Source organism: Anguilla rostrata, chromosome 1 (assembly GCF_018555375.3).
Source record: "Anguilla rostrata isolate EN2019 chromosome 1, ASM1855537v3, whole genome shotgun sequence".
NCBI classification, from domain to species: domain Eukaryota; kingdom Metazoa; phylum Chordata; class Actinopteri; order Anguilliformes; family Anguillidae; genus Anguilla; species Anguilla rostrata.
Window position 1 is genome coordinate 51808213 of NC_057933.1, and position 23869 is coordinate 51832081.

Genomic DNA, 23869 nt, shown 5'->3' on the forward strand with positions numbered 1-23869 from the left:
GAGCATCCTAAGCCCTAACCCTTGACCATCGACACCTAAAATGGCAACCGCTGGCACTTCGGGACAGGCGACCTTCGGTCTGGGCAGGAGGAAGAAGAACCCTGGTCTACTGGACCAGATTGGGAAGTTCTTTGGAGGGGACAAGAAGAGGAAGAGCAAGGTGAGAGATGAGGAATTCCATTCTGGGTGAAAGTTCAGAATAAGTAAAAACAAACGTGAAATTTTTACATAGTTTTGTATTGTTTTTTTTTGTTATCCTTTTTTTGAAAATGGTTCGAAAGGATTCATTGCAGGAATATTTCCTTGTTTCTGTTTTCTGTTTTTTCCTTTTGTCGGAGGTTTTAAGAAATGTTATGTACCAAATTTGTATTGCGTGGTTATTAACCGCATGACATTGCCATTACGGATACACTGGATTAAAACTTCAGGGTGTGGTTGGAAGTTTATGGCCATATAGTAGATATGCGTCTTATCAATAACTTAGCATTCCTTATCAAAACTACTTTCTTATTAGAGTAGGCCTCTAAGAGATGTTTGCAAATTTGCAGGATATTTCTGACATTGATTTTTTATGTCTTCAGCCAAACTATAAGATTGTCCAGATGGTCTCATGAACTATGCTGTCTGTAGCAGACTCAGCTGGGTCAGTTTTGTACGCTTATACACAAGCTAGACAATTGTGATATTATCATTTTCTATAGTGGTGGGTGACAGTGATAGAGAACCTTTACTTTCATATATTCCTTATTTTGTGATCAGTGGTACTAATGTAATGGTCTCAACTATTAAATGACCATTTTGGAGTTTAAGTTTGCCTAGTTGATGGAGTTGATTACAGGAAAAGCATCCTTTATTTGTGGAACAGGCGATGTGTCACCTGCTTAATCTGTACTTGTGTCAAAAATTAAATGTATGTAAGTAGGTATGTCTTACTGCATTTCAAATCTTGAAAATTTCAACAACTTTGCAGAACTTGACAATTCTGCATGTCGGGGCTAGATAGCAGGTTTTTCTGAAGGGGTAGACTTAAAAATGGGTGTGTCTGCTGTTTTTGAATATACAGTATAATATGAAACGTCAGAATTTCCTGTACATAATTGTGCTGAGAGATAATATATTATCCACTAACCTAATATGTTCAGATTAATATATTGGCATTTCTGGAATTCAAGAAGCTGTATCACATATGGTAATGGTACAGAATGTTTACGACTAGGTTCATGAGCTTACATTACTGTGTGGCATTACTGAATCGCTGCAAATGCAAAATCTCCTAAGAAATCAGGTGGCAAAGCCTGAAGTTGACTTGCGATTCAGAATGAAAGTCAAAACAGGCAGAGTGGCGATATTGGAGTCCACAACCCGCTCTTTTCTTGCATAGGGTAATATTGAACTATGGAAAGTGCACAGCATCTCTGGGGCCAACCCTAACATTTCCACATGGAAACATAATCATAAACCCCATCAAACAGTGTCGAGTTTTGCTCCTTCATCCGAGATTGCATCGGGGAATACTGCAAACTGGTTCCATGCTGCGTCTTATGAATATGCAATGCACCTAGCCCTCTGTGTCGGTCCGTTACTGTAATGTAAAAAAGGCCTTCCACAGACAGCCCTCAAGGGGGCTTGTATAGAACCAGAACAGGGAAATCACATTCAAGTGTATAACAATTCACAGTGTTAAACACTGGAATGTGTGGGACTACAAAATAATCTGCTCATTAGTTCTATGAAGTTGGCATATGAATAATCCCATAGACTTCTAGACTCACAGTTTGACCATTTTTATAACATGGATTTGTTTTTCCAGATATAAATATCTGGTAAGCAAATGTATCCTGCCACATTTTTGCCATTGTTTAGCCTATATTTTTCTGTTTCGTTAGACCTAACAAAATGTATGATTTTCCTGCCACAGTTGTTGGAATGATTTGGGAAGTGTTCTTCATGGCTGTTTGTTCACAATTTGTTCAATTTCTTGCCAAAAGGAACTGATTTAGTGTACTTTCTGTTGCTCATTGTGGTTGGAGTATTCCTATGAGTACAAAGTAGTTATCTCTTTCTACTATTAAGGCTGAAATTTCTTCTACATATCTAAATAATTATGTAATGGGTGGGCATGCAAAGGATCAAAGTCTCTACTCAGAGTTCCACGATGGCCTTGTTCTTTAAAATGTACTAATTGGGAGTAAAGCTTCACCAGTCTTGTTTCAGCCTTTCAAAGGATCTTGAGCAGGGCAACAGTATTACTTAAAATGATCAAGTTATTTCCACTCTTTTAATGTTATTCAGTTAATTTGATAGCAAAGCAAAAAAACTTTTACTCCAGGTACTAATTTTGAATAGAAAATAAGAAAAATAGTTTTAGAGGTGTAAAATCCTAATAAATAATCATCAACAAGATGTAGATTACAAGGCTGTATTCTCTTTCTGGTGTTGATTTATCTTCAGGAATAGATTGTTAATCTTACCATGTCTTGAATTGTTTTTTGGTTTTTTTAATTGAGCAAGTTTCCCTAGAGGGGAAATAGTGCCATGTTCAATCAAGTGGATCGAATGACCATCGATTCAAACAGCAAAATGTTTGTGCAAAAACGGGAGGGAATCATACATCTTCTTTCAATGTTACAATGCAGAACACCAGGTCAAGTAGTTCTGTCTTGTTTTAATCAAATGCAGTTTACTTAAAATCAAATGGTTGAGGCCAGATCACTGATTAACATTTAGTATGAGTTTGTACCAATGCTATTTGTACGGCTTTGATGTGTATGTTTTTTTTTTTGTTTTGTTTTGTTTTGTTTTTTGCTTTACTTGTTTTTTTTTGTTTTTGTTTTTTTTACTATTCTGTCTTAAGTTCCTCTTGAAAGCATGGCCAATGAATAACTATTCTACAACTGCTGAGTATCACCAAAACTATTGTACACCAAGTTTGAATCTCAGGAACCTCTCCGGACATATTTTTGAACACCTTCTAATGCACCTACCACAGAAGATCTGCCAAGTCTGAAAACAGATTTTTATTCATTTTAAGCTATAAAATGATTTACTACTAGGCCTCATTTTGAATATTTAAAATTATAAGAATTTGTGTTTCGCTTCATGGATTTATGTATTTTACGGTTACTTGTACATGGACATGGCAGTTGTCTGTGGAAAAAACTACCACAAACAAGAATTTTAGGGGTGACAGTGTGTGCAAAAGTCTGTCCGGTGTCACTCTGTCCAAACCCTAGCATGGTCATTCCAAGCATGTTGCCTTGCTTGTGAGTGAGTCCAAAAACAAAGGGAACTTAAGTATCACATTGGGCCAGTCAATGAACCAGGGGACCTCACTCCTCTAGTGCAGATTACCTGTTGCCTGTTTTTACCTTCTCAGAAAACTGTGAGGTCACACTTTGTATGAGGCTATAGTGATTAACCGCAAGTATTTCAGAGGCTCACCTTGTTGAATGATCTCTTTTGTAAGCATTGTATATGAAAATTAATGCTTGTAATCTTTATTACTCTACTGTATACCAGCCTTCCTCCAAAGCTCTCTCTTAACCGGACATTGTTCTATGCTTTTGGATGACAGCTTGATTAAACGCTTTAACAACAAACACACAGCATTCTCCTCTTTCCTTTGTTTAATGTTCCTCTTTCTTTGATAACTCACCATGCGTCCAAAGGTTTTGATGTTGCCAGAAATGGTTATCATTCTAACCCTGTAACAACATTATTGAGTAATCATGCCATGAATAGAAATAATGACATGCATTTTCAAAGTGGCTTTTCTGTCAGATGAAATGAGGTTATGAAATGAATCAATGCATCTGGGTCTAATCACAGCCACAATGTTTCTGATTTCATTTGATACCATAGGCCAAAATGTACAGCGAGTGGAAGGTGCCTGTCACTTTATTTATTCATGTTTAGTTTCACCATTATTCAGTTCTCATCCACGGTGACAATCTGGTGACTCTGGTGACTTAGAGGTTGGTGGGGAATGTGAAGAATTGTTCAGTCAATCAACTGTAAAGGGGATTTGTGGTTTGGATGGCCAGGTTAATGGAAGTAGTTTTATCAGTGAGTGGGGAAGAGAATGTCTTTGTAAAGCATCCTCTTGAATCCAATGGTGGTGTGTAAGCACTGTGCCAAAGCCCGTCTTATGATTGTGAGCCTAAGCCTTTCACATGATATTCATCATTTTCTGAGATTCAGCCTTGTAAGGCTTTAGGGGGAAGAGTTCCTTCTGAACTCCCAACTGTCTGATTGGCCTTAGTTGACTTTGTAAAAAGTATAACCAAAGCCTTTATGATAACCGTTAAGTTAAACCATGCTGGTCTTAAATCACAAATCTGGGTCAAATAAAAAATAACCCCCCCCCCCCCCCAAAACTATGTATACAGGAAGGTTAGACTATCTTTTATAAAACATTTTCTGACTCAGCCAGAAAACATTACAATGATGAGAGGCATGGGTAGAGTGACATCACGACTAACTGCGGGAGAAAAGCTGGGTTGTGTGCTGGTACTAAGAATATGGACCTCAGTGGCAGCATGACCTCTAATTTATAGGATGTCACATTTCAGGTCAAAATGTGAAGATGCTTTTAACCATGTTAACTGCAAAAGATGATAAAGGGAAAGACTGAGTCTTGTATTCAATTGTGGCTCCTATAATCATAACAGAACACTTGCTTTTGAACCAGGAATGCTATAACATTTAACCACAATTTAACCATGGTTTACTGTTGATGGTAACTAATTACTGTATATTAAGTGCCCTATAACAAGCAATTAAGGACTAAAAGTCAATAATTTGTTTAATTGCACATTTTATCTGAATAACCCTGACCTCAGCTGTAACTCTACTGCTGAACTTAACTTCACCCAAAATTATAACTCAAAACTCAAGCTAACCCATCACACACTAACTACACTCAGTGTCTATCAGACAACTGTACTAGACTTGATATGACCTGACAACTGGAACTGCAGCTTAACTATAGTAAAATTTTGGATCTGAAACGTGTGCATTGTTATGAGCTAATGTGAATTTTAAACCACAGGAACACACTGAGGATGTTTAGGCCTTACATTGAGAAGATCAGGTTGAAGAAGTCTAAATATACACTCATTTTGCCTAGGCAATAGATTCTCCCATCATTTATGTGAAAAAATTATTTACTTTACTTTGTAACATGCTCTGTGTTGGTGATGGATTTTTTGTCATTTTCCTGGGTGGTATAATTAAATTTAGTGAAATGTATGTATCAAATCTTTTTAAACAGTTTAGGTTCTCTAGGGTCATTCTATGTTTACCTGAGAGGCGGAGATCATTCATCATAGTGTATTTCCCATATGTTCAAACAGTTAAAGCATCTCCTGCTGAGTAATTGTAAATGTTATTTTGAATATACTGCGGGAGGGAGCTTAGGAGATGCAGGACCTGTCATATAGCACTGGGTTTTACTTTGAAGGTTGCCTGGAGTTATGAGTATTTTGGAAAGTGGATTACAGGATGGGTAGTGTAGCAGTGTTCTGGAACACTCCTCCTGTGGGGAAAAAAAGTTATTTTTATTTTATTTATGATATTATTTTGGCTTTGGGTAGCTGTAGGCATGACTAATTATGAAGCACTGGTGCTTGCTGCGATTTAAAACAAACAAAAAAAACAATGTAACATTTTATCAAATAAAAGCAGGCCGCTTCATCATTGTGAGACTGTAGAGCGAAGATAAGGCTTTAAATCCATGGACATTATCATTTTGAAAGGCAAATTTTCTTGCTCATTCAGTACAGGCCATATACTAATATACGAATTTAACTAGTTTGTTATTTACCATGTGCATGTGTAAGTGGTTGAGCACGTGTGATTGGATGATTGGCTGTGTGCTGTTTACCTCCACTGGGCAAAGAGCTTTTGATAAGTACTCCAGCAGAATGATAAGTGTTCTGTCCACATTAACACCTCTTTAGCATATTGAATAATTGTCCACTCATGATCCATTTTTAAAGAGCACAATTTTAAAGAGTGTATAGAAAAGCAGAATTCACATCTCCGTAGAAGATGAGTCAACGTCACATGAAAACGCCAGCAGCCTCTGAACATCCTTCAGGGTCTGTGATGAGGAGGCGGAGTCACCGCAGGGATCCCGGTAGATGCTGTCTGCAGGTGCCCAGTGCAGATCTGTCCAAAAGGCTGACCTCTTCAGAGTGATCCTGTCCAGTGGATGTGACAGATGGGACTTCAATTTGGGTTAAATGCCTGACCCAAGATCACAATGGCTGTTTCCCAACTGGGAATCAAACTTGTACCACCCGTTCCAGCTTGTCAGTCCAGCCACTTAAGCAAAATAACTTACAGCATCTGAAGCTTCTGACAGTCTTGTGCATAGAAATGAACCCCGACCAGGTGAGTTATCTTGACTTTCAGTAATTTATAATCTTAACACGTAAAGCACTGGACACTGCCCCCAACCCTCTTGAGAATCATCAGATTGTCTCCTATGAAAACCTGTCAAACAGGCCTGCTGCTATAGGTGGAGACATCAGTGAAGAAAACAACAGAGCCAAACACTGGTTATAAGTATTGACTCACAAATTATGTTTATCTTCAGAAAGTTTGACATGCTCAAAATTTTTAAATCTCCAAAAACCATTTGAAAAAGTATTGCATATATTTGTAAGTCAAAGTTAAGGACAAATTCAAGGACACTGTTCAGTAGCTGCATGCCAAACTGTAGGAACAAAGTAGGAAAGTTCTGGATTCACATTATGGAACCTCAAGGTCTCCTCTAAAGACAGGAAGTCATGAATATTCATTAAGCACTGAGATCCACAGCATGACATAATTGGCTCTGACTGTTAAACTGTGTATAGAACCTCAGTATCAGCCAGGTTTGTAAAATAAGTTCAAGGCCTTGCCAGTTATGAATTTTCAAACATAAGCACCATATTCATTGGAAAACATCCAAAGCAGGAAGAAATAGAGAGATATATCTGTGTGACAGGGTGGTAGTAGGCCCCAAGCTTTGACAGAAGGCAGAGTAGAGGGGTTTAAGAGAGTGAAAGAAATATTTGGTCATCTAAGATGGCTCACAAGTTTAAGGCCATGTCCGCTTAAAATTTCTTCCTTGATTGGCAGCCCACAGAATGGGCACACAACTGATCATGGTCTCCAAATGTCCATATATAAGAATGTAGTTGCTTTCAGAATTCAAGAATAATCTCAAACTTATAAAATAGTCTTAATTTCACTGTATTTTTTTCAGTTGCTTTGTGGAACTATGAAAAAAAAAATGTTTTAATCGCACACAATATTTACATTTCTCAATTGTGATACTCAATAGTCAAACGATTTTGAAAGATTGGCAGGCACAAAGATATGGTAAACCTTATGTTCTCTTGCAATGTCTTCTGTTTTTATGACAGGGCCAACTGCATTTAAACTATTAGGATGATATCTAACCAACAAAGAAGTGCTATTTTGGCTGTAAACTTACTTTATAAATCAGTGGCTTAAAAATACTTCAATTTAAATAAAAAAGTTTGCATCATTATTCTTACTTCCTTATTCTGTCTTGCAACTTTGAAACTACTTTTAGGTGCTATGGTATCCAACGAATTATCTGGTTTTGGGATTTTTGTATTCTCATTTTTTTAATCTAATTTTGTTTCTGTCTCTATCTGTTCATTGAATTGTCTTTGCTCCAAATTAAATGTTGATTGGCTTGATTGATCAGTTTGGTGAAAACTATAAGCCGTATTTCTGTGCTAAAAGATGCAAACAAATGTGTTTCTGCAGTATTATTTTGTTAATACAACCTGTGACAAATGAAATTTGGTGGGTTTCTTTTTATTAATACACCTGGGCCAAAGTTATATTCAAGTATTCTGTGTGTATACGTTTGAAAACAATAGCTAGGCTACAGTGCTCAATCATTAGAACAACCAACCACAGATTGAAGATTTGAGTCTCTTAAACATCATTCTCTGACATGGGAAGTGGCCTCTTCACTGAGTACACTCAGCTGACTGTTGGTATTTATTTGTACTGTAAGTTAAAATGACCTTTATAGTGCATGGGGATCAACTCAGGGAGACAGGAAATGAGAAAAGTGGGGGAAATATACCTGTGACTCTTTCTCACTACCACAAGTGACTGGTGACCTGAGTGTTTGGCAGAAATAGGCCTTCTTCTTCTCTCCACCCTCTTGTCTTATTTCCATCCTCCACTTCGTGATTGATCCATTTAAATAAGTTTCAGATCAATTGAACCTGATGAAGAGATGGGTTAGCTGAATGACTAATTTATTCATTTGAATTAGTTTATAACTCCACTTGATCTGTGCCAAGTTGTTTTCTTATTTTGACCATAAGTAAATATCTTAGGTGTGTGGTGCTGTTTGAGATTTGGGTCACTTGGCTTTAGTATGTAGCTAATGAGCACATGCTTTGCTGTCTCTGGGTGCCCTGAGTAGTCTACAAAAACCAGTCGATTCCAATCCAAAGACATACACTGATTATACTGGCTTGATGAAAAAAGTTTAGTAATTCCTGATAGATTCTAAATATGCTCTGCAATTATAGCTGTTAGTGGCTTCCAAATGTTTATGTTGTGTCTACCCATCAATAAAAATATCGACTACTGCCAACGATGTAGGTGGAATATCAACTGAAATGATGGCACAGAAGGCCTAAACAAGCAACTAAACAGTTTTCTGAGGTACTAAAATAGCTTTAAAGCAACGGAAGTTTCTTTTGTCATGTGTTAACATTGTATACCATTGTATTGTATACATCTTTTGAAATACAGGCTATCCTTCTATGTGCCAACTTCATTTCAATTATGCATTAAGTTTAAGTACGGCGCTTAGCGGAATGATTAAGAATAACCCACGTCGTGTGCTGACACAAGTCCATCCATGCATTCATCCACTATGTGGCTGTGGGCACGCAAATGTTGGAGGTCCATACATCATTAAGGTTGAAGCAGCATAGATCTGTTGAATCTGTGTTTTACAAGGAGATCGGGGCCCGGGATCGTTTTACTTCACCAAGAAAGGTATTTTTAAGTCATTACATTTGTATTCACTACATGAGAGTAATGGGGAGTTGTTTGAAGATCTATTAGTGAGCTGAAAGTGTAATTCCCCCACCCCACCCCAGAGACTGAGACGAATCTGTAATCTCACAATTTCAGGAATGATTTAATTAATTCCGTCAGGCTTTATCAGCGTGCACTTAATATGTGAACTCCCCGATGCAAGCATTCAGAGTTCAGCAGCCTCTTAATTACTATGCAGAGCTTGAGAGTGAGGGCAATCATTAATGGAAACCTTTATATCTTTTGGACATTTGACAAGGTTGCTTCCTCTGCACACGAATGATATAGTATGTTTGCAGGAATTGTTTTAGTCTCCAATCCATACCACAGTGTTAAACGAGTGTGCAACTGTGAAAGCGTAGCCTTCACTATTGCGTTTCTGTGGGGTCTTCCGGCCTACATAATGCATATTAGGCCTCCGTGATTTTTAATGATTTTTTTAAATGCTCATTTTATTTGAAGATGGATTTGGATGCAATCTAAATGAAGTGTGCCTTATCCTTAACTTTGAGTGAGAAATAATGATGCACCATCTTTTAATTCTAGCCAGGCATGTTTGTATTTAGTTAATTTCATCTACTGCTGTGTAAATTAAGCAATTAAACATAACATGCTTAAATGGATTACTCTACTTAACGGCTTAGGGACTAAATGATAAATGTGACTGAGTGGAAATAATACACGACCTATAATCTGCCACAATATTATGCTTCATGTGTCCTTTTTTTTTTACATTATTTGCTGATCCTCCCGGATGTACTGTGGAGTTCATATTTTACATCAAACATGGGAGATGAAGCAGCGCGGGTTACATATCACTCTCAAATCTGCTGCAGCTATGGCCGACATGGGGTTGGGACCTACATGGGCTGCCACTGTGCCATACTGTAATTTCTTAATCATATGTATGTATGCCTTTCCATGATGGATAGCACTGTCTACATTTGCTTGAAGGAAGAAAATTGCAAGTCTGAGTTGAATCCCTCCAGGTAGATTACAGAACCTGAAAGGATTTTGACTGTCTATGAGGCACAGTGTAACCTGGAATCTTTTTCTGCCCGTGTCCCCTAGGGGTCCTTCCGGGGTTCCGCCGCCCCCGTCCAGGCCTCCCCTCGTCGCCGTGGGGAAGAGAACGCCGTGGTGCACTTCTTCAGATCCATTGTGAGTAGCCACCATCAAACACCTCTCCTCTGTCACCAAAGAGATTCTCTTCAAAATATTCCACCCTTTTGTTAATCGCCTCAAACACATTTCCCTGGATGCGATGAAAACCAATCTAGCAAGGAGACATTTTTTTATCACCCAGTATAGTAGTTAGCGACCCACTTCCCATCTACTTGCAGTGCAACCCTAAACTTGTTAATTCTCTTTTTGCCTGGCTTGTTTCGGAAAGCATTTCTTGGACCAGACATTTTAAAGTCTGGCTCCAGGCTTGAATAAGTTCACGTTTCCCTGAGGTTTACCAAGTCTTGGAGGTTATTTGAATTGAATTTGCAGTCAGCATACTGTGGCCCATGGAGGCCTTGACCGCTGGCCATACTCTGCTCTTGATTAATTCTGTGCGTGGCTTTCTAACTGAAATATTGATCATACTTCTTGCAGAGAAGTCTAAACTTAACAATTAATAATTAAGTGGACCTGTCTAACCACCAAAGCTGTTATTAGAAGGAGATACAAACTTTTAGAAATGTTTTGCTTGCAAATTATGACCCACTTTCTCAGCTCAAGTCATTAATTAGAAATATAATTATTCTCCAGGTACAGTATGCCATAGCTAGATTGACTTTCCAGCTTTTTTTTTTTTTTTTTCCTTTTTTGCTTTTTTTTTTTGGTTTGCAATCCAAGTGTAATGCAATTTGGAAAGAGTATAAAGGAAATGAAATTAAATAATTAAAGGTAATGGAAGAAAATTTTGCATAACAGAGTGTTCAGGCACATGCTCGCTTGGATAATTGGATAACATTCTCTTACCAGTCTGTTACAAAGCCTGGGGCCTCATTTATAAAACGGTCTTACGATCAATTTTGATCTTAAGTATGACTTAAACAGAAAATCACATATAAGTAGTTATTTATGAAACCTTACTTTGACATGGAAATGATCTTATCTCTACGCAAAGTCTAGACTTGACATAAGTGATTTTCCTGCTGGCTATGTAGGGGTATTGTAGGTTGGGACGCATATGGGTCCAAGCCTGTGGTGAACTTTACATTAGCTTTATGAACAATTTGTTCACTGCAGCGGCAACACATTACCAAGCTACCTGTTTGGCTTTGTTTGTCAACCCACTATTTATTCCACCGAATAATACATGTTGCCTGTCTTCAATCTCCTCTACCATTGCCGTGATCTCGTCTTCCAAATAGTTTGCTTTTCTCTTTTGGTCCATGGTTATTCCTGAATAAACCTTCATTTGTACTAGCGTTATATAAGGGGAATTTGGTGATTGTAAGGCACGTTCAGGTGCCGTCAATTTTAAGTTAATTTGAGATTTATAGATCATAGGTGCGTAAGTTACAAATGGGCATCTTAGAACCTGCGTAAGAAAGGTTTTTTATGCTCAGTATCTTTTATGAATCGAACGTGAGCACACCATCGGAAATGATCTTAAGACTAAGTTCAGGTATAAATCTAAGGACGTTTTTATAAATGAGGCCCCTGATCTTGTGTGTTGATGGCTAAATATTTTCACCCACTGCATTTGGTTTCTATGCTCCTGACTTTACATTGGAGCGGCTAGTAGTGACTATAACTCCTCAACCAAACCATGAAGGAAAACAGTCTCTCCCTAATGATAAACTTTCTCTGCTTGTAGTCAGAGGCTTATTTTCTTCCTGTGGTGCAGGGGCAAGAAAATTATTTTCCTGTCAAGACAAGGCAATAATGAAGATCTCCATATCTCCATCCCCACCATTATACTTCTGCGTATGCTATACAGTGTTTATGACCTGAATTCCATGGCTAATTCTGTTTGCATTTTTTGTTCATTGTCCCCAGGTTTCCCCTCCTCCTCCCAAATCCAGGGTAAGTTCACTACCTCTCTCTCTCTTTCGTTCTCTCTCTCTCTCTCTCTCTCTCTCTCTCTGCTTTTTGAGTTAGTCTTGACGCATGGAACACAGACAATCAGAGGACAACTCTTTTGCCACACAGACCCATGACTCCACCACACGTGCATTGATTATGTCACTTCCTGTCTCACAGCACTTTTTTAATTGCCATGTGACAATCTCCCCCGCACGAGGCTCCAGGAAATATTTGCAGTCTCCTCTTAAACCTGAGACAGAATAATTTGTGCTTTTCTCTACCAACATTGAGTCATTTCTTAGCAAGAATATAAAAACAACTGAAAACGGCGATAAATGTTAGAATTTGCAACGCCTCATTTCAAGAAACGAGAAAGGTGCCATAAATGCCTGTATGTTTCATCTCAATGCCATACTGAGGTGTGTAGGATGGAGAATAGGAGTCATCTCAATGCTGTTGTCACCAGATGTCTGTTGAAATATGCCAGCCTGACAGAGGCTGGGCATGGCGGCACAGGTCCGCAGAGTGCCCAGCGAGCTGGGCTTGGCAAACACGTTTCCAAAATGTCCCCTCATGACCCTGTCTCTGTCTCTTTCATGTCCAGTGGAGAGGACTTTCTGCCAAATTAGGCCTGGTAGGTGATTCAAACGCAATCTCCAAACAACAACAACAACAACAAAAACTCCATATGTCCCTTGTTTTTTTTTTCTCTCCCGTTTTATTTTTGAACATTTTGCCAATCCCCTTTTGGCTCACTTCATATTTTTCCCACCCATTTTTTCTTCCTTGTTTTAAATAATTTCCCTCTGCATGGTTCCTCTTGACCTGACCTTTGTTTGACCTGGCTCATTTTTCTTCCCAGTAGTTGCTTCTCCCCCATTGGCTGTGTTCTGTGTGATGAGCACTTACATTATTTAACAGTTCAGACCAGATTTGTCTAGGGAACAGGGGGTTGAGTTTTGAAGGGGTGGAAGGGTTGATGGTTTTTTGGTTTTCTAAGATACTGAATTTTTACCTTCCAGAAGTTTTCACAATTTCTCTCTTTCTCTTTGATATAATTTTTCTCATGCAAGTTTAACTATTCTTCCAACAGCTTTCTTTTCAATTCTGTTGTGACAGTTAAAATTGAAAAGGATCCAAAATCTTGTCATAACATGGAACACTGGTTCAAGAGAGCAAGGTGGATTTGTGATACTTTTTCATTTTCACGGTTTTCTTTGCAGTATTTTTGAAGTTTTCTTAGGGATAGCAAATTTGGTAAACTCTGCAATGTGCAGCTTTTGCACATGTCAGTAATGAATACTAAATATTTAGTTAGAAGGAGCATTTTAACAGGTTTTATAAATGTTTCACAAACATAATATTTGATAAATAGCAAGGTTATGTACGATTATATACAGCATAACCAAACTTTTGAGAGTGTGTTGCCAAAAGAGGCCACAGTTCTCATTGCAGTGACCAACTGGTGAACCTAAGAGGTTATGAAAGGAAGGGATTGTGGGGATGTGAAAGTCAGATAGGGGGGCAATTAGGTGGCAGATGAGAAAGTCAGTGTTTTTTTGGAGTTTGACCAGGACGCTGGGGGCTAACACCCTTTCTCTTTCAAAAAGTTCCAAGAGCTCTTAATTAATTGCAGTGATTCAGGGCCTTGGTTTAAAATATCAGCAGTATCTTCTGTAGCACAAAGCTCCCCTCGCTGTTCTGGGCATTGGATTTTTAATTTGAAGGAAGAGTGACCAGGATTACTGACCCACCAACACCTCCTTCAGCAGCAAATTAGTTTTCCATGCAAGTCTCCCAACCAAGCACCAACCAAGCCCAACCATACTTAGCTTCAGTAGCTTGACATGAGAAGGGTACAGGGTGTTTTTTTCCCCTAAAAAGAGAATACACCCTCTCCCAAACCTGGCAGATTCTATTTCAAGAATCTGTGAAGTATTCCTAGTGTTTTTTGCTGGCTTATTTGGATCTTGATTTGATTGTAGAGAAAACAATTAGCAATTGGAATTTCGTTTGTATACAGTGTGTATGCTGGTCAGGAATTGGTTGAACCATAGAGACTTGTAAATGTGTACTTGTGCATGAAAAACAATAACTGTGAGTTCATTATAAGTACTGCAGTCAGATCAAGTGTAAAGTTTGTGTGCTTACTTGCCCATTGCTTGCAAATTACCTCCTTGCAAAGGAGGTCACTTTTAATGAATAAATGAGTGTATTGCATTTAACTATAATAACAGTTAAATGAAGCGTTATTTGACACCTTAATCTAGAACGGCTAACTTTCTCTGGACCTGGACATTTTATGTACCAGAACTCACTCCGGCCTAAACTGGAGCAATGATATCTGTTACACAATCACATTATATGGCCATAAGTATGTAGACACCTGACATCCAACATCTCATCTAATAATATGGAATCCGTCCACCCTTTGCTGCTATAACAACCTCTACTCTTCTGGGCAGGCTTTATACTAGATGTCTGAGCATTGCTTCCATTCAGCCAGAAGAGAATTAGTGAGGTTGGGCACTGATTGAACGATTATGCCTGGTTTGCAGTTCGCTTTCCAATCAATTCCAAAGGCATGGATGGAGTTGAGGTCAGGTCTCTATGCAGACCAAGTGAGTCCACACTGTTCTTGATAAAACCATTTCAATTGAAACAGAATAGTCTAGAATGTGATTGTATGCTGTAGCATTAACCAACTCATGACATAAATTGATCTCTGAAACAGGGCAAGGTTCTGAAACAGGGCTGAAACAAATTGAGAATTTCTGATAAATTCCGAATCAGTTGTTGAATTGAAATTGGAGACAGGACATTGGATTTTAATTAAAATTTGCAAAGGAGTGGAATTCATTGAAGTTCAATAGCGAGTTTTATTTTTTATTTTTTTTACATTTATTTATCACTATAAACAATGCTTACTTTGATATCAAGGACATTGTTACAAGGATTTTGTCAAAAACACAAGCAAAACAATTACTTCATAAGATAAATACCATAATGTACAGTAGTCTGTTAACACTTAAAGATATGTATTGTGAAAAATACATATCCATAATGTATTGCTTAAGATATGAATAAAGAAAAGTCATTGATAATGAGTTGTGTTTTATAACACTATTCGACATCTGACTTCTAAGGTAATATTTTAAAAGGAAATTGTTGCTGTTATGAGTGGAAAAAGCTGGAGGAGGCATATTTGTCATAATGAACAGAATTGGTTCATTATGGAAAATGTTCAGTTCATTTGTCTAATTCCTGAAATATCAATTCAAATTATAATTCAGCATCCTGGTGGGTTTTAAAAAAACTGTTATTGAAATAATACATTTAATTTTAATCAATTAAAAAATTGTGAATTGACCCCCAGTCTTCCTCTATAATTTTGTCTCCATTGTCTCACAGGTCACTGTTAATAATTCCAGTATAATCAGCAATCCCCACATCTTCCAGTTCAACAGTAACTGATGAATTAGTTCACTGTGCTGTAACATCTGTTTCATACACAACTTTATTTTTCTTGTTTCCTCCAGGTTAGATTGAATTAATCAGGATTTCTCCCTATCTTCCCTGCGTTATTGATGTCTTTTACTTTGCGAAAGTACCTTTGGTCTCCACCGTTTACCGGCCTCTTAATCACTGTCAGAAGGCATCTATGTTCACTGGGTTTAGGAGTGAGCTGATGGCAGAAAGTGGTTGGCTCTTAAATTGCAATGAATAGCTTTAGCCATTCTGCTATTTTCCACAAAGGTATGGAGGTGGACAAAACCTGTTTAGTTTAATTATTTTAAAAAACATAACTTTATTTTTTGTGTAATTTTCAGCAATGTTTTCTGCTTTGACTGCCCAAACCCTCATTTATTTACTTATTATCCGTAGCATGTTTAAAGGCATCATGATAATATATACAGTGAACATTGTAAAACGTATCAGTGAATATAGTTAAAATGCAAACACTGATAGTGAGCAGTATATATACAAAGGCACGGTATAGTTAAAAGCTATATCTGGTGGTTAGAGGTACATTTTCAAAAGTAGCCCAGCTAAATTACAAGCTTAAAGCTTTGTCCCCTGCAGCTTTCACTAGCTTTGACCAAATACAAGATTGCATTTCAGGTGCAAGCTCTATCACCCTTCTGTGAATCTGTCATTAAGTTGCTAAACACATCTGTGAAAACAGGGGCTGTAATCATACAAAAATATCTCTTGTTGAAAATAGAATTTAAGTTGGAAATCCTTTAAGCTAAATGAATAATCCGGCACAAAGTCATGAAGCCTTTTTAGATCTTAAGATTACTCATAATCACAAAATATCTAAGCAAATAAAAAGACTCAAAGAACTCACACTAGCTTCAGAGAGTTCATATTTGTAGTTGAAGGTCATGTTTGACCACAACAAAAGATTTTCAGATGTCTTGGAAGACATTTATAAGCTTCCCTTTCTGTGCTGACAATTTATATCTTACTGAGCACAGAAGCCTGTGGTTTCATTTGTCTGTCAGCCAGAGTTGTTAGTGTAGTGCATTTGTCGCAACAATTGAAATATATAATGAAGGAGCACACTCCCATTGTGTTTTCCTGACAGCTGATCGGGCGTAGCTTTTTATTGAAAAAGACAGTGATGGTGAAAAGACTCAAATATCCGTATATGAAATGGATTGCAGTGTTATTGTGTGCGTGTTCCATAACATAAAGTTTCTTTCTCTGCAATCGTGTAAGGCGCACTTTCTATTCTGTCTGGGAGTTTCTCCTAGTTTCTCTCGATGTTACTCAAGGTGCAGTGGTGGGTGCACTCTAACAGTAGTCCAGGACTTTTATGCAGGACTGCATTTCAAGTCTTACGCCTATTCTCAAGAGTTCACCCCTGATGTGGTGAAGTTTTCAGTCTTTGTGTCCCCCGTCGGCGTCGCCATGGCGCTCCTCTCTCCTGGGCATGGAGCCTGTCTGTTCTACCTCAGCCTCATTCTCTTGGCCCCTCAGGGGGCGGGGTTCTTCTCATTCCTTTCTGGAGCAAAGGCCCGGGCCCTGCTCACCTCGGCCCCGCCCCTCTGCTGTGTCCTGATTGTGGGTGTCTCTTTCCAGGGGGACCAGAGGTCCTCGCAGTCTCGCTCTGATGCCAGCAAATCTCCCTTCAAAGGACAGAAAGACCGCCGGGGAGAAGGGGAGGGCACCCTGTCCAGGATCTTCAAAATGGTAAAAAAAAAAACAACAACAACAACAACATAAAGTGCCTTTTCTTTTTACACCCAGGGCCAAAGGAAGCAGTACCGCCTACACGGCTGGATAGAGAGGAGGAACGCTTTTCTTATGCCTTTCTCTCACACTACAATCATGATGTCATCATCGCTGTCATCATCAGTGAGCAACCAGCCGCAAATTATTCATCCAAACCGTTTTACTGGTATTACATGCAGCTCAGGAAATATTCACTTATGCATGCCATTTGAGAGACCGTGGGTATGTTAATTTGCACTGATCTCATTTGGGTCCGTGGGCAGTCCTTTCCTGTGCCACTAACAGGCCACAAATGAAGCAGATATTCTCATACAGAAGAGGATTTAGGCTTCATTGCACATATTATCCATTCACATCAGTGCGCATTCACTCTACCCATTCAGGTTGAGTACTTTTCCAAGGAGATGCACCACCTAGGATTTGAACCAGCAAATCCAGTTCTTTAACCATCCCTCAGAGCACAGCTACTCATCAGTTCAACACACAGTAGAGACTGGGACAAGTATGACACTGAGTGACAGGAGTCTCACATGCTAGAGATGTTGCCCTACCCTGATTTTGAAAGTATGGTAAAGTGCCAAGAATCACAATCTCCAAACATGGCTGCTTGCTCACTTTTAACTGAAAGCGGTGGTGTTCTGATACATGTAAACAACCTGTGTTCAGTCTTCAGTCGTGCTAAGGATGCTGGTGGCGTTGCTGTAGAAAATGTACAAATGCATGTAAGCGTATTTTTTTTGGCTGTGTGTTGCCAAGGACACATGACACGAGATATGAATTGACACTCTTTGGACAGCTTTAAGTTAAGCCCAGCAGCAAAATCCAAGATTCTCAAACGCTCTCTCCACAGTCTGAATTTAACGAGGCTCAGCTCCCCGTGCACTTCACTGAGGGGGTGAATGGCCCAGAATTCAGTTCATACCCACTTAAACCATCTGACAGCCCTGCCAGAGGGAAAGTACTTTCCACCCGTCTTGGCACTACGCTGCTCGTCTGCGTTTCGATGAGGTAGAATTATGTTTCTCCATCTGTATGGGGATCCTTCTCAAAAATTCCTGGAACATCAAGAGCAATTTCCCCACCCCTAATTTAGAGAGCCCCTGCACTGAATCCTAATATTTTGGACATAGCATAGCGAGGCAGTACCAGTGGTTTAATTAGTCAAGCTGTCTGAGCTCAGATATATCCTGTTTAATTACAGTTCCTGAGAAACATAAGAAGAGTGAGGGGCCCACTTAGTATGTGCTGGTTTATCAACCCAAGCCCCTCATTTCCCAAGGAATATGCTCTCTCATAGAAGGTTTCTAGGCTGTCACAAGTAAACCGAGTGAAAACCGATGTTGAGAAGGTGGTTGTTCTATATTGTAGCTGAAATGGGATGTAATTAAGTTATCCAGCTCCACATACACTCAATTAAAATTGAGTAGGCTGTCCAAATGTCAGTGCCCATGTGAGACAACAGGGATAATTGGAAATAAGCAATTATAAGAAAGTATACTGATTACAGATTACTGTGGTTATCCCTCAGAGGAGAAATAGTCAACAAGCAAGGAAGACTAAGGTGTAATGATACAGTATATGAAAGATACAATGAAAAACTGATGAAATACATTCTCAGATAAGGGTTTGGGGCCAAGACGGTAAATGGTAAATGGCCATGGCGCGCGTGTGTGTGTGTACGGTTTTTTTTTAAGCAAATAACATTGAGGCTGGTTTGTCTTTTCCCTTTTTGTCCTCTTCATGTTAATTAACAGATTATATCCCTGCCTCTTCTCAGGATTGACATGTGATTGCCAAAACGCTAAAACAATCATGGAAATTTTTCATTGTTCATGTAGGAAAAAAAAAGTCAAGAGTTCTACCGTCTCTTGAGAAGTGGGGAGACTTCTCTGCATAACGATGGATCATTCAAGGGAATCAGTAGATTAATTTAGCATGACATTTAGTATGACACACTGGGAGTTGATTAAGGCGCTGACTCCCATGTGAGTCAATTGCACGTGCACTCAATCAGATGGCATTTCAGCTTAGGGCTGTAAGTACTTGTGAAAAGTGTCCTAGGTGGGCTGTAGTTCTGATTGCACGTTAGCATTCAGCACGTGCACTGTGTTTGCAGTGAAGTGCAGCGTGCCTGTTCTGGCTCTTGCAGTTATCCGTTTTTAGTTGCACTCAGAGCCATTTGCAAAAATGGCGTTGAAAATCACTTTGGACCAAAGCGTCCACTAAATGGATACATTTAAAAGCAACAACTGAACGCATTTGAAAGAGAGACTGGTTAATTTTCCCAGCTTAGGAAGGCACAAATTTTAACTGATTACAATTGTGAACTGATTTTACATTTTAAGCCTGGTCCGAGGGAAATGTCTGCACATTGGCAGTTTTAGCCTGGTATGTAGCATTGAAAAGTACGCTTGAACACTGACAAAACAGGGAGGTATCATTTGCCATTATGGTACAGTAAGTGATAAACGCAAACCACTCTGCATCCTTCCTCCAAACTGAGCTGAGTACCTCACCTTTTTCAGCATTTTTCATGCATGTTGGAAAAGCAGGACTTTCAGGTGAATCCTTTGACTTAAAAATTCTTTTTTTATCAGCAATGAGCTATGTGAAGAGGAATTAAGCTGGACTGGACATATTTTTCCCCTGTAAGTAAGGTTTGCATTTTGTGCATGCCTTTTAATGATGCAGATTTTCCCTCATATAATCTTGTTTTGCAGCACAGATGGAAAACACGGAAACGGGCTTTCATGAAGTTTCATAGTTTTCTTCCTTTTCTTTTTTCTAGTTTGGTTTTAAAATGCATGAGTGTTTTCCCCTCCCTCCAACTAGGAATAATGATTTTCAGTGACACTCCAAAAGCACGTTTCTCAAAAGCGATGTCCGCTTTTACTGTTGCCTAGGAATGAGGGACTTAAAAGCTTTGTATGGTATGGATTATCTTAATTCAAATCATTATCTCAAAGAAGAGCTTTTCCTCATTTGTATAATCATGTTTTGTTACAATCCTCCCTTTTTCTGTTTCTTTCTTCAAGGGAGGAGAAGATGCACAGTCCATTCCTGAAATCCGTTTATGCAAAATACTTCCAATCGGAGATCAATTTTGTCTGAAATCCCAAAACTCACTGGGAGCTTTTCGTTTTTAACATTGTGTTCTCATTGCTCTTAGGAGAGGCAGAAACGTATAAAACCTTTTCATAAAGTTTTCTTTTTATATGTTACCTGACTATGACTATGTCAAATACGAAAAATGACTATGAAATACGAAATTGCCCTTTTCCCCTTTTGTGTCTCTACGCAATTAACTTTTAGCTTGCGTATCCCCCATTCCGGCTTTGTATACTCATCCATTTCCTTACACTCTCCCTTTCAAATCATCATCAGTCCGGATACTCATAAGTAGTATTCTTAAACCCATACTAATATTATTGTGTCACCCTTATGTGTAATGTTGGAGTAAGTAACCCTGGTTGTGGGGTACAGTTCCTGAGATTTTTCTGGTCCCTTTAGATGATGAATTACTGAGAACTGTGAGCACAAAGTACTTTTCATTCTTCATGGTTAGAGCAGGTCTCCCCTGTAAAAAAAAAAGTTATCATACTGTGAAAACACTGTGCTTTCAAAGCTGATCCCGAAGCTCAGTGCTCAAGTGGCAGCATCTGGGCTTATCTTCCATCACACAGGAGTTTCTGCTCAAGTCTTCCTGAACTCAAACAGCCCACCTCAAGCAAGAAATGCACAGATCCAAGTGCACCATATGTTGTACTGAATCTCAGACTGCAGTCGGAAGCTCAGCTCCGAGTTTCTCTTCAATCCGTCAACCAATCGATTTTTTGCCTACAATTTTTTTTTACCTCAAAGGCCTAGACCCAGTGTGAATAGCAGGGAAAAATGTGAGGGGAAAACAGAATGGAAATAAAGAATGAAACCTTGCTTTCTCTCTTCAAGAACGTTGTCTATGGGGATGTGTAAAGTAAGAAAAACTTTTTTTGGAGAAAGAAATTCCTTTACTACTCTGTGCCAATTTGTTAAAAAAAGAATAGCTTGTTTATAGACTCTCATATAAAGCATGTACATAAAAATAACACTGCAATATTTAATTTTATTTAAAAAATTAACATAAAATTCTTCCTATCAACATTCATAGACAGTAATGCATTATGAAGTGGTAATTCAATGCCAATGATGAAGCATTCTGTTGGGACAAGAGCTAGAGACCGTATATAATTACACAAAATAAGGTGTGACCAAAAATATACATTAACCCTCATTGCATGTATTATTTTACCCTTTTGTTTTTTTTTTTTCTTCAATTTAATATAATCAACAAAATGTACTGCAAACTAAGATGGCTCTTTCTCAAACGGTAGGCTCAGCGTCAGCAGGACTAGAACATCCACGAAAAGTGTTTCTTCATTATCACAAGTTTCCTGACTGAAGATACATTTTGAGTATATTGTGATTACTAAAGTCATGACGGTTGACTGCCTTCCAGTCAAACTAGCCTCCTGCTAACACTACATTGCCTCTGTTTGCTTCACAGGGAGGAAGCCGATCTGGTTCACCAGCGAAACGCTGATGTCACTTCCTTCTGATCCCCTTTTAAAGGAACAAGATGTCAACTTAAAAGAGGAAAGAAGAAAAAAGGAAGGAAATCTCCGCTTGACAGACTCACACCTTGCTCTGCTCTTTAACGCACTAATAACCGCCGCGCCTCGTTTCCCTGGCAGCAGATAGCATCGAGACCTCCGCGCATAGTTAGCCCCGCTGCGAATCCAGTGCGGTCGCCATACTGTATGTGAGACCGTTGTCGAAGACGTCGCTGGTTGCCTCACAAGCTAAGTCCTAAAGGATTCGGGGTTTCTCTTTTTTTTCTTTGCTACCATCTTCAAAATGTCCAAAAAAAAAAAAAACCAAAACAAAATTAAAAAAACAAAACAAAAAAAACAAAAACAAAATGAGGCCGAGTAATCGGCCGAACTGAACTGTCGTCTTGTAACTGACCCAGCGACCGGTCAGATGTCCGCTTTGTCCCTGTGCTTTGGTCACATGGTTTCTGGTAGAATGTAGGAGTTCATTTTCAGTTGGTGTCCGTCTTAGTCTTTTTTCAACATAGAAGGCTTGTCATTTAACACGTTTATTACAATTGTTTTTGTTGTTCATTTTACTTTTTTTAAATATCCCCTTTGGTTTTTGGGTAGCTTGAAACATTTAAAACATGCTCAATGTTACTGTCTGAAATGTTAGTCGTCCTGTCAAGACTACACTCTGTCTACCTAAAATATGTATTGTCCAGAGTCTTCTGTCCTCAGTGTTTTACAGTCTGTGGCTGGTTGTGAATTTTGATGATGCGTTACCTATGATGGATAAAAAATGGACTAACTACGATGTTCTACTTTGTATTAATACAAAATGCGCTATTAAATTATAGTCGTCATCCTCTGTTGGTCATTTTTAACAAAGGTACTAAAATCACAATGGATATGGCGCTGGACGTGTTCCAACCATGTCTAAAATGTAAAAAGGTCTGAAGTGCACTGTTTATTTTTCCATAAGAAAGGAGAAAAGATCTACGTTGCGTCAAAGCGTGTGCTGACACAGCTGTATTTATAGCAGCTGCTGCAGCATGACAGCTTTAATGATTTAATTTCTGCTCTTCTCTCCATTTATTTGTGTTTTTCTCTTTCCGTGTTATGGTGTCTTGCCTTCTACACAAGCACTGCGCATACAAAGAATTGTAGCTGATGCAAAGAATACAGCTAGCTGATGCAATGCCATGTGATTTCCTAAGAGTGCGCTGCATATATAGATGGGTTTAAATAGGCCCACGTAAAGGTGCTCATTTATTAACAAACTAAAACAAACAAAAACATGTGTTTTGTTGTTCCTCGTGTGTCCAAACGTGGGTTAGGATTTCATGCGGGAGAGAGGAGTGTTCGGGGAAGTCGTTGAGAGTCCGGAGGGAAAGAAAAATGGCAGACTGATGAAGCATGTTGGCTCTGCAATGTTCATGTCTCAAAAAAAGAATAATAATAATAAATAAAAAAAACTGCCCATGGGTTTATGAACAGTACAAGTATTCTGTAGTGCATCCCCACCCCCATCTCTGTGTGTATGTGATTTCTGTGAATGAATGTAAATTAAAACCCTGAAACCTTTGAATATTGTACCCGCCACCAAAAAAATAAAGATAAAAACATGACATGCCTCTTTAACGTAAAGTAAAAATAAAAAAACTCATAAAAGAAGCTTGTGTCCAAGAATCCTTTTTAGTTTAGCGAAACTGCACACACACACAGACACACAATTTCACATTCAGTTTACTAAGACATGAGGGTCCCCAAGGGAACGTATGCTTAAAACACATATCGACCCCTTTCAGTTTCTAAAAGTCCTTTGAGAAGACATGGAGTAAACATGCTGGTGTGCGTGCGCATGCACATACGCACACACACGCACACAGGCGCACACACACACACACACGCACACGCACACACAAGCACACTGCTGGGAA

General features: G+C 38.8%; 1 protein-coding gene across 2 annotated transcripts; it reads left to right on the forward strand.

Moving 5' to 3' along the window:
- Positions 1-26: 26 nt before the first annotated feature.
- LOC135258227 (myelin basic protein-like) lies at positions 27-22313 on the forward strand. 2 transcript variants are annotated; one of them, XM_064341566.1, is made up of 6 exons: positions 27-160; positions 10162-10251; positions 12088-12114; positions 12719-12748; positions 17203-17313; positions 21899-22313. In XM_064341566.1, exons 1-6 carry the CDS (start codon positions 41-43, stop codon positions 21932-21934), a joined length of 414 nt encoding a protein of 137 aa, XP_064197636.1. In that variant the 5' UTR covers positions 27-40; the 3' UTR covers positions 21935-22313. The 2 variants fall into 2 exon arrangements, with proteins under 2 accessions (XP_064197636.1, XP_064197645.1); XM_064341575.1 differs by lacking the exon at positions 12719-12748.
- The last annotated feature ends 1556 nt before the right edge of the window (positions 22314-23869 follow it).